The following is a 15,116-nucleotide window of genomic DNA, read 5'->3' on the forward strand; positions in this document are numbered from 1 at the left end:
GTCATGGAGAATAAAATCTCAGCTTCTGCAGAATGCAGACGTCGAAAGCATTTCTTTCTTTTTCCCTAGTTTTAAACGTTTACTAGCAACTTCTAGGTCTTCTTCCATCAAGCTGTCATTGTCCAACTTCTTTAGTCATTATTAGTAGTAGTATTTATTGTTTTTACCTCTGACCCAACGCTGACCTTTGAAAATAGCTTGTAATTGTACTAATGTGATGATGTGATTTAATGACCATTGGCGATAATAGTTGCTATTTAATTAGGCATTGCGGCAAGTGTGTGTGTGTGTGTGTGCGTATGTGTGTCTATGTGTGTGTGTGTGTGTGTGTGTGTGTGTGTGTGTGTGTGTGTGTGTGTGTGTGTGTGTGTGTGTGTGTGTGTCTGTGTCTGTGTCTGTGTCTGTGCGTGTGTGTGTGTGCGTGTGCGTATACATGTGTGCATGCGTGCGTGTGGATAATTGTATATATGTACAGACGTGTGTTTGTATGCCTCTGTGTGTATCGTGTGAACATCTATAATGTGTCCCAGTGTAAGTGTTTGGGCATAAAGACAGTACAGCATGTAATTGCCTAATAACACTGTGTGGGTGAATGTTGCCTTTGAAAGGCGTGCTGTTATATGGTAGCATGCGGGGGTAGAAGACGTGGCTGTTGCAGAGGCCATTAATACTACAGTGTATTTGAAGTATTATTGTACAGTGTCAATTATCTACCAAAGGCCATACAGAGGAAGGAGGACCTTTATCCCATGGGCTTTACAGACATGACAGCTGCTATCTGAACATGGAAAAGTAAGCAACATACCGTAGCGAACCAAAAATTATTATAACATTATTTGGAGTCCATTGCCGTCGCTCCTCTCCATTTCGTTTTATGCCACAGCCAGGTGGTGACTTGGGAGGATCAAAGTGTTTGGCAGAGGTAGCGGTTGACTTTGGAGGCGGCGGGCTTCTAAAGCCAAGGGAGACATTAGCATCGTCTTTGCCTCCGGCGGTGTCATTGGCCTCCTTAGTTGCTCATAAACCGTGAATGCAAAAGAAACACAACTTTCTGAGCTGCAGCAGAGTCCTGTAAAAAAAAAAAAAAGTAATTACTTGGACTGGCGGGGCCCTCTTCAAGTGCTATGTTTTGAAGACATTCTGGCTGGATCTGGCTCTAAAGCTGCAGTGTTAAGATGAAGGGGAGAGAGACGAGCTGGGGGAAAAAGGTTAGTTTTGACAAGGTGTGAATGGGACGAAATGGGACTTTTTCCATAATCGTTGCTGTCAGGTACTGTATGTCTAAAACAGTTACTTTTCAGGGAATGTGGAAAACAACCTATACCTGTATGTGTGCCAATGGATCCAATGTTGTGAATCAGCTATTGTTGCTACTTTTGTGGGACACTGTAGTATAACAAAATTAGGGAATTAATTTACAAAAGCACTATAATTTGCAGTTGTATTATTAGGCCTAGTGTGCTTTCCATCAGGAAACACTGAGGGAAGATGTTTGATATGACAGCGCTTTTTGTGTGATTATCGTCTTCAGAATTGGTCTGTGACAGCCATGGTGATAATAATAGTAAACCTATAGCATGACTTTGAGTGTGTGATATTTCTTTTATATAACATTCCTATTGTTATACTTATCAAGTAATGGGAGTCAACAGATTATGATTTATCTTATTTGCCCCCGCCAATAAGTATACTTTACAAGTAGGCCTACACTTCAGGGATGGACGTACTGAAAGTAAATAGCAAGCTATCTAGTTAGCTTGTGTGTGTGTGTGTGTGTGTGTGTGTGTGTGTGTGTGTGTGTGTGTGTGTGTGTGTGTGTGTGTGTGTGTGTGTGTGTGTGTGTGTGTGTGTGTGTGTGTGTGTGTGTGTGTGTGTGTGTGTGTGTGTGTGTGCGTGCGTGCGTGCGTGCGTGCGTGCGTGCGTGCGTGCGTGCGTGCACACACACGTGTGTGGACACAGGAATCACACGTGTCCGTCAGCAGACTACAACACAGAGGAATATGAACTAGTCTATAATACTAATCTGAATGCGGCTACAAGGATATTTAATGAGATTGAATTGCCTGGATGTCTGGTGTTCTGAGTCTGTGCTCGGCTGACTGGTGTCTATCTCCAGGTCATTCAGTCATTTCACAGGCACTCACTAAAGGGCATCCGGGGGCTAATTAAGCTCGGTCTCCAATCCAGGAATATCAGTCTGAGATTTATGCAAAATTATATTATGGTACAGGCTCTCTGAGGTAAAGCTAGAGGTACGTACTTTGATTAAAAAAAGAAAATAGAAAAAAGAGGGGAGGTGGGGATAAAGTGCTGGTATCATCCATCGCTATGGATACGGTTGAGCCAAATCTATTTTAGAGCTAATCTCTCTCTCTCTCTCTCTCTCTCTCTCTTGTTATCCATTTCACCTCTTTCACGTACACTGTTCTCTCTTACACACGCACGCACGCACGCACACACACACAGAGACCTTCCAGTGCGAGGGGACCAGATTTATGCCCTGACAATTCAATAGAATCCAGTGAAATGGCTAGGAGTTAATATCGGTTAATTAATGCATTGGACCAGGGCAGGGGCCGTGCAGAAAGCTGAGGTATCAGAGTGTAGGGACAGCTAGGTGGCCATTAGGCTGGTCACATCACGGGAGAAACCACACTGCCACGAAAATTGCACTCTCAGATTGCGAATGGATGGCGAATTAGCACCGAGGAAGTGTGCACACAGATCATCATGTCTTTTTCTATATTTGACATGAGCATTTACAGAATATCTCAGCTTTGACAGGCAGAAAATGGGACTTATAATGGTTATTTCCAACATATACAGCAATAACCCTGAGTGTCAGATTAGCTGTCTGAGAGTATAAAAATGCGTGCACTGCCAAATTTTTACACACAGAACCACTGGTAAAGTCCCACTGGTAAAGGGGGGGGGGGGGGGGGGGGGGTGCTTGATCCTCACGGGGGGTCCAGCAGGTCTTCAGCAAAATGAGGAACAGTTTAACCACTCATAAATAGCGAAAATAGCCTTGCAATATGTGGCGTGTGGTGAGCTTGCAAATCTGCTATTTTTGCTATTTAAAAAATGTCACGGCTCGCTCCTTGAGGCAGCTAGCCTCCTCACTGGTGGACATTGTCTGTTTGTGTTTGTTTTTGGACATGTCTCTTCTGTTCTAGTTTCCTGTTGGTTTAGGAGTTTAGTCATGTTATTTGTATTCTGCATTTAAGTTTTAGTATCTTGTTAGTCTGTAATTCCCCAGGTGTTTTGTATCTTATTTTGTAGTAGTGTTCTGTTCTTGTGCTTAATTCCTGTCTATCCTTTTGTTATTAACCTGTGTGTCCTAGCTTGCCCCAGCCAATCCTGGTGTTGATTGCACTTTGAGTTCACCTGTGTCTAGTTAGGTCCCTGCCTATATATTTATACCCTCTGTTTCCATGTGTTCATTTCGTTCTGTAAACCTATGTTGGTGCAAGTATGGGTTTGGGTACTCGCCTCGATGCTTGGTTATTGTAGGCCTATACTTGCCTGTTTGAGGAACCTTTAGTTTAATAAAGACCTTTTGAGTTGAACTAATCTGCCTGCTCTGACATCCTGCTCGGGGGTTCTGTTCTACACTCACCCTAGCTGACACGAAATAGAGACGCCAGGTTGAAAGTGGATAATTTCACTACTGTAATTTGAACCTGCTAGAAGCTAAACCAGTGAAAGAATGTAGCCTGTACTGTAAGGCCTATTCAAATGAGTATCAGATGAGGCCACCTGGCACCAAAGCCTTTCAAATGGGGGTGGTCCAAATCCTTTCAAATGGGGGTCTGTGGCGTGTATCAGGAGTATCATTAAAATGTCCGAGAACCATGCACAACAGGATAATGGCTGCTACAATACTAATAGGAATGAGACTGGTACAGTACAACACCAGGGAATAATGGCTACTACAATATAATAGGAATGAGACTGTACACAAGAGGTGGCTGGTGGGAAGGGGGACACACAGAAGGGAGGAGGGGTTGGGGGTTCTGGAACTGAGCACAGAGGAGTAATCCACTGAGTGCCTATAATGTAATGAGCAGGCCTGGCTTAATGGAGTCCATTTGAGAATGCAGGAGATAGAGAGGGAGGGAGGGAAGGTGATGGCGGTGCTGCATGCATGCTGCCGTTGCTGGTGATTGGCGTTCGTTGGGAGGATGGAGGGTGGGTTAGAGAGGGAGGACGGGGGTGGGTCGATTTCTTGAAAGATAAGTCTCCCCGAGGATGACTTCCAGTATTTGTTTGGTGTAGTGATGTTGTTTTGTCATGTGACCGTTTCCCGGTCGATATTATTCAGACTGCTGGGAGTTCAACAAACAGCGGCGCATGACTCACTTCGTGAAATTTTAACAGCGAGTTGAACGGTAGTGCTATCTTGTTTCAAATGTATTGACGGTAAGCGCTCAAGGCTGCAATTAGTGCTGATTTTTATTATAGGGGAGTGTATTGTGCACACATTTGGATTAGCCTAGCTCCTTCTGTATCAGCATCTTCATGAATATGTATATTCATGTTTACAAAGAGAAGCTATGTTAGGTTGGACTGGATATAAACACACGCACAAACACATGCTCACAGACACATTATTCTCCTCTTGACAACTGATGGAATGGCTTTCCTTCCACAAAATAAATGACATCATCGCACACAGAGGAATATTCATTGGTGGCTTCTACGCCTATGTCTTATAGCCTATCATTCTAATAACTTTAATGTACTATATTGTCCTGTTGTGCTGTCTGCTGTTATACTAGGCCTATATATTATTAAACCTGGGAGGAGATGAATTGTCTCACATAGCGTGAGAGAGAGAGAGAGAGAGAGCAAGAGCAAGAACAGGTGAGCTTTAAAACAGAAAGTCTGTTGTTTTCTTCTTGTCATGTTTTGCTAAGTGCCAAGTGTGGTTGAATACGGGCTAAAAACAGAGATTTAATGTTCTTCTGGATGAATGATGTTGCAGTGGGATTCCTGCTATGCTCCCATCAACTCCTCAAAGGCCAAGGCTTTATTATTTATCTCTCCCCATTTGGTGTCATATTTGCTGCTGCCGTTTGCAATTGTTGCTGTCATTGCTGCTGTTGTTGAATGTTTGTTGCCATGGCTGCCTGTGCAAAGATCTGATGATGTGTCTCACCGCCAGAGACAGCCATGTTTAAGTGAAAGATAACAGTGATTACTCCACTGTCTTTATGGCCCCTCTCATAACTACCCGCAACTGGCCTCTTTTGAAGAGAGGACAACAAATCATCAGATCGTTTTTAAATGGATTTCGAGTAATGCAAAATAAACTATTCTGTTGTAATATGGCATTCCCATAAACAATACATATGTAGTGTATGACATTATGCTAACATTAGCGGCGGCAAGCCGCCAATGTAAACTGCATCTGTGCAGAGCCTCGCTCACCCCAACAAACTCTACCAAGCTCTGCAAAATAGGCCTACAGGGACACTTACATCAATGTGTATTTAATTTCACAGGTAGTATAAAGGCTTCCAGAGTATTGCAAATATAGCTGGGTTTGATAGACCATTAGACCAAGTACAGTACTGTAAGTACAGAATGTATACAACTAGCAACTTCCTCAACTGCACGCATTTGCCTGTTCAGCAGTTATGGCAAACATTTCTCATCTTGTCATTTGTATTCCATATAATTAAAGAAAGCAACTATTGTGTGGTTATGTATTTTTGAGTGGTGCAACCACTCCAAGGAACAGCAATGTCCCTATGTCCCTATGTCCATCCCTATGTATGTCCCTATGTGTAGAGTACCAACAGGGGGCGCTGCTGCACCACTCACTTCAGACTGGTCTGATTTTTTCCCCCTTTTTTTCCAAGGTGTTCATTATCCATTTCTATTCCTTTAAAGTGGAAGATCATGAAAGGATGTGATGTGTGCGGGGGGGGGGGGGGGTGTGTGAGGGGGGGCGGGTGGAGAGCAGTAGTGGAGGTATGTCAGTGCCACAAGCGTCTCATCTGTTTGCTTGGCACAGTGCTCGTGATGAGGAGGGCAGACAACCAGGCCTCATAACCAGATGTGAAGAGAGCTCCTGGCTCTGAGACAACTGACACGAGACTGGAGGGAGCAAAAGCTCTGTCTGTTTGATTTCCTGCAAGGGGGGCTGGGGGGGACGATGACGACATTGGTGCCCCATATGTCATCCACTGTGTGGTTTGTGTCATTCATTGATGATGGTCTGTTTGCACATGTAAATCGACTTCATGCTTCTGTCAGTGACATTGAGAAGTTGGGTGTAAGTGTATAGTCCCCAGGTTCTGAAAGACATTATTTACACTTATATGATGAAATCTACCAATGTCGGTTTTCATTTTATTATGTGATAGTATTTTGTTACCCTGAATTACACATCTGCACTATAGCCCACAAATATTGATTAAATTCCTTCAGCAATGAATGAATTAATTGATTTCTCTCTCTCTCTCTCTCTCTCTCTCTCTCTCTCTCTCTCTCTCTCTCCCTCCCCCCCCCCCCCCCCTTCCCTCCTTTCTCTGTACTCAAGGTCCCCCACCAGATGGGCGCGTTGACATTCTACCGCTATGAGCAGCCCATCGTCGACTACTGCCAGGCTCATCAACCCTTGCGGCTCAACATGGGCTACGAGGGTCCCCCGCAGGGCCTGGAGGGGCTCGAGGACCTTGGGCCACGCGACAGGGGCACCATTCAGACGGTGGCATTGCCCGCTGTGCCCTCTGCTGCCACCATGGGTGCCCCGCCAGGGCCCGGGCCCCGCTCTCCCCCGGCCTCCCTCAGACCGCCGACGGAGGGTCCCAGCGGTAGCCCCTTCCCCACCGCTGAGCGCACCACCGCGCTCACGTTTGGGCGCTAGCAGACTCACGGGGGAGCCACAGGTGGACATTAGAAGTGGGTCAGGGGCCTTTGATTCACAATGACGTTTGAACCAAAAGGGGGCAGGGGAGGTATGTGTCAGTTCCAGTGTGGGCCTTGTTATGCAGCACATTCGTATGGGAAGACCGCTAGAGGGTGCTGTGGAGATGGCGACAGAACAAAAAAAAGAACAAATATTTCACACCATGCATGCCGAGAGAGATTTGGCATCCGACCGTCACATGATGTTATGAAGGCTGATCCATCCTTAGTAATTGTCTCTTCACATCTCTCTCTTTAAAAAAAAAACCCAAACAGAATCCCTGATTTGCCCGTCCCTCCTGTTTGCTCATCGGAAACTGAAACATGATCCGACAATTATAACAAGTGGAAGTGTTTGGTTTCAAATCTGGCCTTTGATGTGTCTGTGATCACATTGGGGAAACTATCCCAGTAAATAATAATGCCAATAAATACCTGTTCTGAGGCAGTACAAAGTACAAACAAATGTGCAATAAACAAGAAGTCTGCAGGACAACAGAATGAAAGCCACAACAGAAAAAATCAAGCTGGTCATCATTGCTTTAAGCTGAAAGGCTTCTTGCTGTGATTCCCATTAAAATTCTCCATCAATTGTTGTTAACAATATCAAATCCATATAATTATTCCACTAAGATAAGTTACACTTTTTTTTTTAAACAATATAATTTTTCTTACAATCTCTTTGAATGTGGAGTCTCTGAATTCCATTTATGTGCATGTCAAACCAAAGATAGTTTACTTTAGCTTTTCTTTGAATGGTGGAGCTTCTTTAGACTGGCATACAAAACTCCTCTGCCAATTAATGGAGAGTTTGTTACCAACAAAGAGCATACAGTCAGACCTTGTTGTAGTCTAATGAGATGGAGGACTGCTGATATCTTTAGTGGTCATCAGGTTCTTCATGGTTTATAGATAGATGTGAGGTAGGGAAACAGACCGCATTAATGGGTATGTTGAGGGTATATCTTCATCATATTCAGCTTACATCACTTAAGTTGTCATTTATGATCTTGATAATGTTCTTAAAGGGACACTTCACCCTTTTTGCAAAAAAATCTATGTTAATGACATTTAGAAGATTTAGAACACTTTCCTGGGGGTCTTTATGTGTGTAATATGTGGTTTTAGATATTTTGGATTTTAGCAGTGAGCCCAGTGTCTCTGATGTCATGGACACTGGGCTCACTTCCTTCCTGGACTACAATTCCCATAATGCTTTGGTGCACTGCTCCTCCTTGTGGATAGGAGGACGGGCTGTCTTATTGAGACAACATGTAGTCCAGGAAGTAAGTTAGCCCAGTGTCCATGACATCAGAGACACTGGGCTCACTGCTAAAATCTAAAATATCTAAACCCACATATTACACACATAAAGACCCCAGGAAAGTGTTCTAAATCTTCTAAACGTCATTAACAATATTTTTTTGTAAAAAGTGTCCCTTTAAGGGACATAAATATAAACAAGCAGGAAAAAAAACACATGTTCCATGAATGTCATGTTCATACAGGTGCTGGCAGTTTCACAGCAAAACAGAAAGCATTTGAATTTGGTTTTAATGCCAGATTACATAACCACTATGCTTTAAAGAGGGAAGCAAAGGGATATTCACATGATAATAAACACCATTACATTTGATTGCAGATGGTCTGTACATATTCTACAACAAAGGTCCAATTCACTGAAGGTCAAAATCTCTCACTGCCCCTAAATGGCCTGACTCATTAGAGACGCTGTTGAATCAATGCTTGACATTCATCAAACGGGAGTATTTGGAGCGTGTCACTGGGCTTGCAAGGCCACACGGAGAATGACGTTGACTTCTCTCTCTGACCGGAATATGAACTCATGAACTTTATAACTGGTCGATTGCCCGACAAGCTCCTTTTGAAGCAAGTGTGCCTGCAGTGCAAGGACTTGATTGCACTCTGGTCACCCTTTAGCAACCGTATAAACCCCCCCTTTTTTTGATGGACTGAGGACTAATTGATATGGCTGTGGTGGTGACCCTGTGTCTGCCACTTTCGACAGACTGATTATGGTTATTTTTCAATATGTGAAAAGTCATAATCACTGGAGTTACGGTACTGTAACTGTTGCGGTCCTCCCACAGAGCGAGCGGTATAGGGCCAATGGTATAAATTGGCGGGGCCCAAGGTGAGTCACTTCCAAACCCTCTGAGAAAAGGGTATGGCCTCAAGGTGAAGACGATAAAAAGAAAAAAGAAAAAGAAAAAAAAATAGGGAAGCGTTTGCTTTTTTATGTTTTTGTTCTTTTTTTCATGCTTGGAACAAAAGAGACAGTTTTGAGATGTTCAAAGATGATGTCAAGAAATTCTATGAGACTAATCAAAGGACAAAAATCTAATAGAACTTATTTATCGTGTAAATAGAGAATCTTTAAACACGAAGCGGGGGACAAAAGTACATACTTCACTTCTTCTGAAACACAAACTGCCTGTGAACAGAAGAGGAGCCTTATCCACTACGCCAGTGGGAATCTGTTTCCGAGATGACTCGGTTTAAAGGTATCCTGCTCTGATGCTCCCCTTGTTTCAATGATAAATATTTTTCTATCTGCTCCCCGTCACCATTCCACCACTCTACCATTACACACACAAATTATATTATTGGGGTTATTTTTCAAATCCAATCATTTGACTGAGTCGCAAGAGCAGGCGATTGGGAGCCCTATTATTGTGATGTACTTCAGTGTCAAAACCTCATAGAGACCCATATTTTCTGTTCTGGCTTCCTGGCGCGTTTCAGGATCACAATCTTGCAGGAGGTGGCTGTGTGATATGTTGTTACTTTCATCCTACCCACACCAGTCCTTTTGTGTAAGAAACCTGACACTTTTTTTTCAGACATTTCAAGATATCTAGGGAGAGGAAGCGTATACATACAGGTACTGCTCTTTGTGCCAAGAGCTAATATTGTGAAGGGATGTTGTTTTGATGTGCCATATTTTTTGTCAAGTATCATACGAAGGCCAGCTACACCGCTGTACCCCCACCCCCAACACACACAACACACATCTGTGACCCCAATCTCCTCATGATATCATGACCAAGAACAGAAGGGTAAAGCCCCTTCATGTACAGGACGTTGCATTACAGCGGTTTGTTCGCTCCGTATGGTTGCTTAATATTGCTGATTGAGTTTACGTTGTAACAGCAAGCTGTGCCAATGTCTTTGTAATGGGAGCTCTCACAATTCTGCCCATGTATTGTCTTGCCTTGCTCTGTATCACCTCTGCTAACTCCTTGGCCTGAATTTCATGTCTGCCTCTTTGGTGACTTGGGTGAACCTGTTTAATGATGTTCTATTTCTGTCCGCATGCTGATATTTCAGGAAACTATGCCCAGTTAGGGGAGAGCACTGAACCAGAGACAAACAGTATGGAGGCTATTTCCTTATCTGGAATGCCCTAGAACCATAAGCACGTGTCGTCGTGGACAACCTCATGTGTTTTTAAAGTAAGTTGTTCGCGGACCCCTCCCCTGCCCTTATCTCGCCCACAGTGCGATCCCCCTAGCACCAGGCGGCTGGGCCAGGCTACAGAGCGTTGCTTGTTGGGCATTCACTCTAGGGATACCCTTCCCCCTTTTGACTCGCTCCTGCCAGCGGCAGACTACTACACCACCACTATACCCCCCACACATACTAATCGCTTCAGTTCACAGAACGCTGATATGGATCAATTCAGTCCAAATACCAAGATCACGCCTTTATTTCGTCCCGTCACGTCTCACATTCGAGACACTCACCATTGACAATGAAAGGAGAATTTACGTCATATGTGCCTGAATTATGACGTAAATTTGTGGCAACGCAAACATTAAATATGTCATCAATTGACAATGAAAGGAAAATGTACGTGACGATACATTCAGTTGTCATCTTACATGTTCATGGTGAAAAGATAATAACATAAGTTGACAAATTAATTCATGAAGAAGTATATTCATTTTGTTATTGGATGATGTACGACGACAAGAGCACTTCACACGGGTGTGATTTTTATTTTCACTCATAACGGGTAATTGGAAGCCCTAATAAAATCATTGTATGACCACAATTAATTCAGCCACTAATAAGCAATTGATTAATCTGTGTACCTCCCAGATATGATTTCATATATCACCTAATTACAATGGCACCAGAGAGCTGGACGCACTAGGTGCTGCATGCCAATGACTTTCGTTTGAGCCACTTTCCAGGACTGTCTCTGCTCAGCACTGCGACGCAGGGAGGCTTTGTTTTCTATACTCTGCCTTGTTTGTTTTAGGTTTTGTAACCCTTACACCCCCCCCCCCCCCCCCCCCCAACACCTTTGAGTTCAGGCTGAATCCCTACTGGGAATATTTCATTTTTTTTTTTACATATTTGTTTTTTCTTTGTTCCTGTTTTCTTTTATTTCTCTCCCATTTTTCTTTCTTACTTTTTTCTTTTTTTTGCCTTAGGGGGTGAAGAGTCACAGGGGAAACTTTCATATTTCACGTTATGCTCAAAGGAACAGCTAAATGTAAGTCCCTGGAGGAAACGGCAACACAGAGAGGTTAGGAGAGGAGAGCCACAGCTACTGTACAAAAGGGAGGAGAGGGGGACAAAATATGGGATAAGTGCAAGGGCATTTTATGCTATTATGATGAAGGATTTGTGATCTCTCTGACTGTCCCCAGCCTTGTATCCACAGGGAGAAATGACCCTAGGAGTTTTGACCGAATGGTGTGTGTCACCATTCGGTCACACACACAAAAGCATACCGTGGACTGTACATACAATGTATTAACTATTACAAATACAAACACAGACTTGCTTTATGCCATATTTCCACACATGCCTCACACATTGCATGTCTTAATAGATGCTCACACGTACTGTATAGTGTACTTACATGCAGATACCCATGCACACTTACTGACAGTAACATTAACTTTCAACCAACTATTTAATGGAGTTCTTCATGTATGATTTAGTATTCAAAATGTCCAGCATGATGTAAGGACATCCAAACACGGCAATCATCAATCAAGACCTGGCTTCACACACACACACACACACACACACACACACACACACACACACACACACACACACACACACACACACACACACACACACACACACACACACACACACACACACACAAACACAAACAGAAGTTTTGTTGCCATGTGAACCAGGTGTGCCCTCTTTAACCTCAACCTGGCATCTGTAGGCCATGCTTCAGCTACTCTGGCAGTTACAACCCCCCCACCCCCCTTCCCCCTTTCACCCGGGGGCTAACCAAAACGGCTCTAATTCATTACCCGATAAATAGATTAGGAAAATTAATTCTAAGCCAGACGTGGATTTGCTGCTTCTCTTCCTCGCGCATCATCATGCATCTACGTTCTCTCCCCCACCACAGGCCTGCCTGTGCGGGTGGCTGTGGGTATACATATGGCAGGGCCACACATATACGGCAGGGCCACACATAAATAGACAAATCCACGGAGGGGTGCCCCGGGCGCAACCATAGCTGAAGTGTCGCATAATTAAGCGCAGCTTTGACACCTCAGCATAGATTGCCTACATCTGGCCTACAAGGGCACCGCTCCACGGATTCGTCTATGCGGTATAGAGCCATCTGGGAGGAAGTAAAGAAAACTCCAGAGATAGATAGATAAACATTGCCAGCCCAGGGCTAAAGCAGAACAAAAAACAAACACAGGTAGCACACGCAGACAGAGTGCAAACTCTGCTCAGAGTGGTCTCCCACCATAACATGCACCAACAAACAAACATCTGTGGTTCTCAAAGGGGGGTCCGGGGACCCCCAGGGGTTCTTGAGGGAGTTCCAGGGGGTGCCCAGCTAAATGAAAAATAGTTTGGAACCAAATGGACCCTTATGTCTGTACACTCTGAGTTAAATTAACATCGATATTACAATATAAATTAGGCTGCCAGAGGCAGAAATGCCATTAAATGGGGGTCCGTAGCCTAATGCATGTCAAACTGGGGGTCCTTGAAATTGAAATGGTTGAGAATCACTTGCTAGAGCCGTAAACATCTCCTCTCGTGGGTGGTCCCTGGCATATCTTTTCAAATGGGGGCCAATAAGGGTCAATTTTGGGGTTGATTTGGGAACCACTGGGTTACATAACATAAGTGACGTACGTACTAGCACCCATGTGTGGCTTCCTTCCGCTCTCAACAGCAAAATGTGTAATACGGTAACGGACATACAGTAAAGGAGAGAGTATCGTCGCTATAGCGAGTTAGCTGTGTGTACCCCGCATGTACCCCAATATGGCCTAGTACTCTATGTATGTATAGCAGCACCTCCTCTACCTCCCCTGAGCCTTTGTCACCATGCAGCAGTGGTGGAAAACGTATACTCAAATGTTTTACTTAAGTAAAAGTATCAATACTGCACTGTAGACATAACCTACTCTGACTGTTACATGTCCGGAATTCAAAATGTACTTGAGGAAAAGTACAAAAGGAATTGGCATCAAAATGTGCTACAAAAAGTGAAAAGTAGGCTATTCATTGTGCAGAATGTCCCATTTCAAATCTTTTGAAAATAGCAGATATACAAGCTCACAAATGTGTCGCATCACGACACATAGTGAGCTTGTAGATCGGCCATTTTCAAATGGCCGAAAAATAGTGCTGAAGTGCTCAATGTATGTTTTTTAATAATAATCAAAATATACAGTTTACAACATTTTCAAATAAATGCAGTGGAGTAAAAGTACAACATTTGCCTCTGAGATGTAGTGGAGCAGAGGTAAAAGTATTGGAAAATCGGGAAATACGTCTCAAGTAAAGCACAAAATGCCTCAAAATTGTACAGTACTTAAGTAAATGTACTTAGTTGCTTTCCACCACTGGTCACCAGTGCTGATGTTCAGGCCAGCCCAGTCCCCATTGATTGTTATTGTTCCACGCTGTTTCACATTAGCTGGAAGTCTTTAACCTCTGACCTTTCATTGTCCTGACTCTGTTTTTCTGCCATTGCTCATGTCAGGGGGGCAAAGAAAAGGGACGGCCCGATCATTAACCCCTGTCCCAGTAACACACTTTTTTTGTTTGTCTGACAAAGCCCATTTACATCCTTAATTGGATTTATGTGAACACAGAAGAAAGGGATGTTACAGTACATGTGTGCGCGCGCGTGTGCGTGCGCGCGCGTGTGTGTGTGCGTGCATGTATGTGTGCCACAATTTATCTGCAGCAGTTGGCTTGAAAGAAAGTGCAGAAAAACTGACAGAAAGCAATATCAGTATCAGCATTTGTTTCCTCACAAGCCAAGAGTGTGTGTGTGTGTGTGTCCCGCCCCTCTCCAATGCTTTCTGTCTTAAACTGTGTGGGATTCCTTTACTCTTTCACATCCATTTCCTACAGAGAGCCACGCTTCCTGTGGGATGTAAATATGCGCTGCATTGTTTTCTTCAGTAGTTGGTTTGATGTTGATATTTTCTTTTCTTTTTATATTTTTTAATATATAATTTATTTTTATTTTTTTGTTTGTTTCTGGTTCTTTTTACTGTATTCAGACCTAAAGCAGTTTTGTGGAGACCTGGTCAAAGCGCAAAAAATATGGCTCCTCTTTGAGTATATTATTGTCAGAAAAAATGTTTTGTAAAAATTTTGATGATGATATCAGAAATAAAGAAATATAAAGATGGCATCTTTGGTGTGTTTCAGTTTGTTTGGTTGAAGGTAATGGAGACACTTATCAGTCCCTGCCTGGGCTGATCAGTCAAATAAAAAACATTGACATTTATATTGTGATAATGCATAGTGTTCCCTATAAACTACGTCGCAGTCCCGCCCCCTACCAGGGCCCAGGAAATGATTCTCCGTTCATTTTCCTCATCGACATAGACACACACATAGACGTTTACGCCGCGGACAAAGCCAACTCGAGTCGTGACAACTCATGACAACAAACACAATATTTTGGACCAAACAAATAATTACAAAGAAGAAAAAAACGGCAGGTTACAACACTTTTTGTTGTTTTTCTTCTCTGTAATTATTTGTTTGGTCCAAAATATTGTGTTTGTTGTCATAGGTTGTCACGACTCCAGTTGGCTTTGTCCGCGGCGTAACCGTAAATAAATACTTTTTGAAATTTCTATGGGAAAAATGCATTGGGAATCATTTCCTGGGCCTGGCGTCGTCATGAAAGGGGGCGGGACTGC

The 15,116-nt window shown here is 43.4% G+C and overlaps 1 protein-coding gene across 4 annotated transcripts in view; it reads left to right on the plus strand.

Moving 5' to 3' along the window:
• The window catches only part of LOC306939189 (leucine-rich repeat transmembrane neuronal protein 4), a 136,003-nt gene extending 128,602 nt beyond the window's left edge, over window positions 1-7,401 (plus strand). For 3 of the 4 annotated variants that reach the window (XM_079523726.1, XM_079523728.1, XM_079523727.1), the window contains exon 3: window positions 6,551-7,401. In XM_079523726.1, the coding sequence (XP_079379852.1) occupies window positions 6,551-6,877 (327 nt within the window). In that variant the 3' untranslated portion in view covers window positions 6,878-7,401. The remainder of the gene's footprint in view (window positions 1-6,550) is intronic. The other variant, XR_013791846.1, reaches the window with a different exon arrangement.
• Window positions 7,402-15,116: the final 7,715 nt, after the last annotated feature.

The sequence above is a fragment of the Electrona antarctica genome, assembly GCF_951216825.1.
Source record: "Electrona antarctica genome assembly, chromosome: 16".
Lineage (NCBI taxonomy): Eukaryota > Metazoa > Chordata > Actinopteri > Myctophiformes > Myctophidae > Electrona > Electrona antarctica.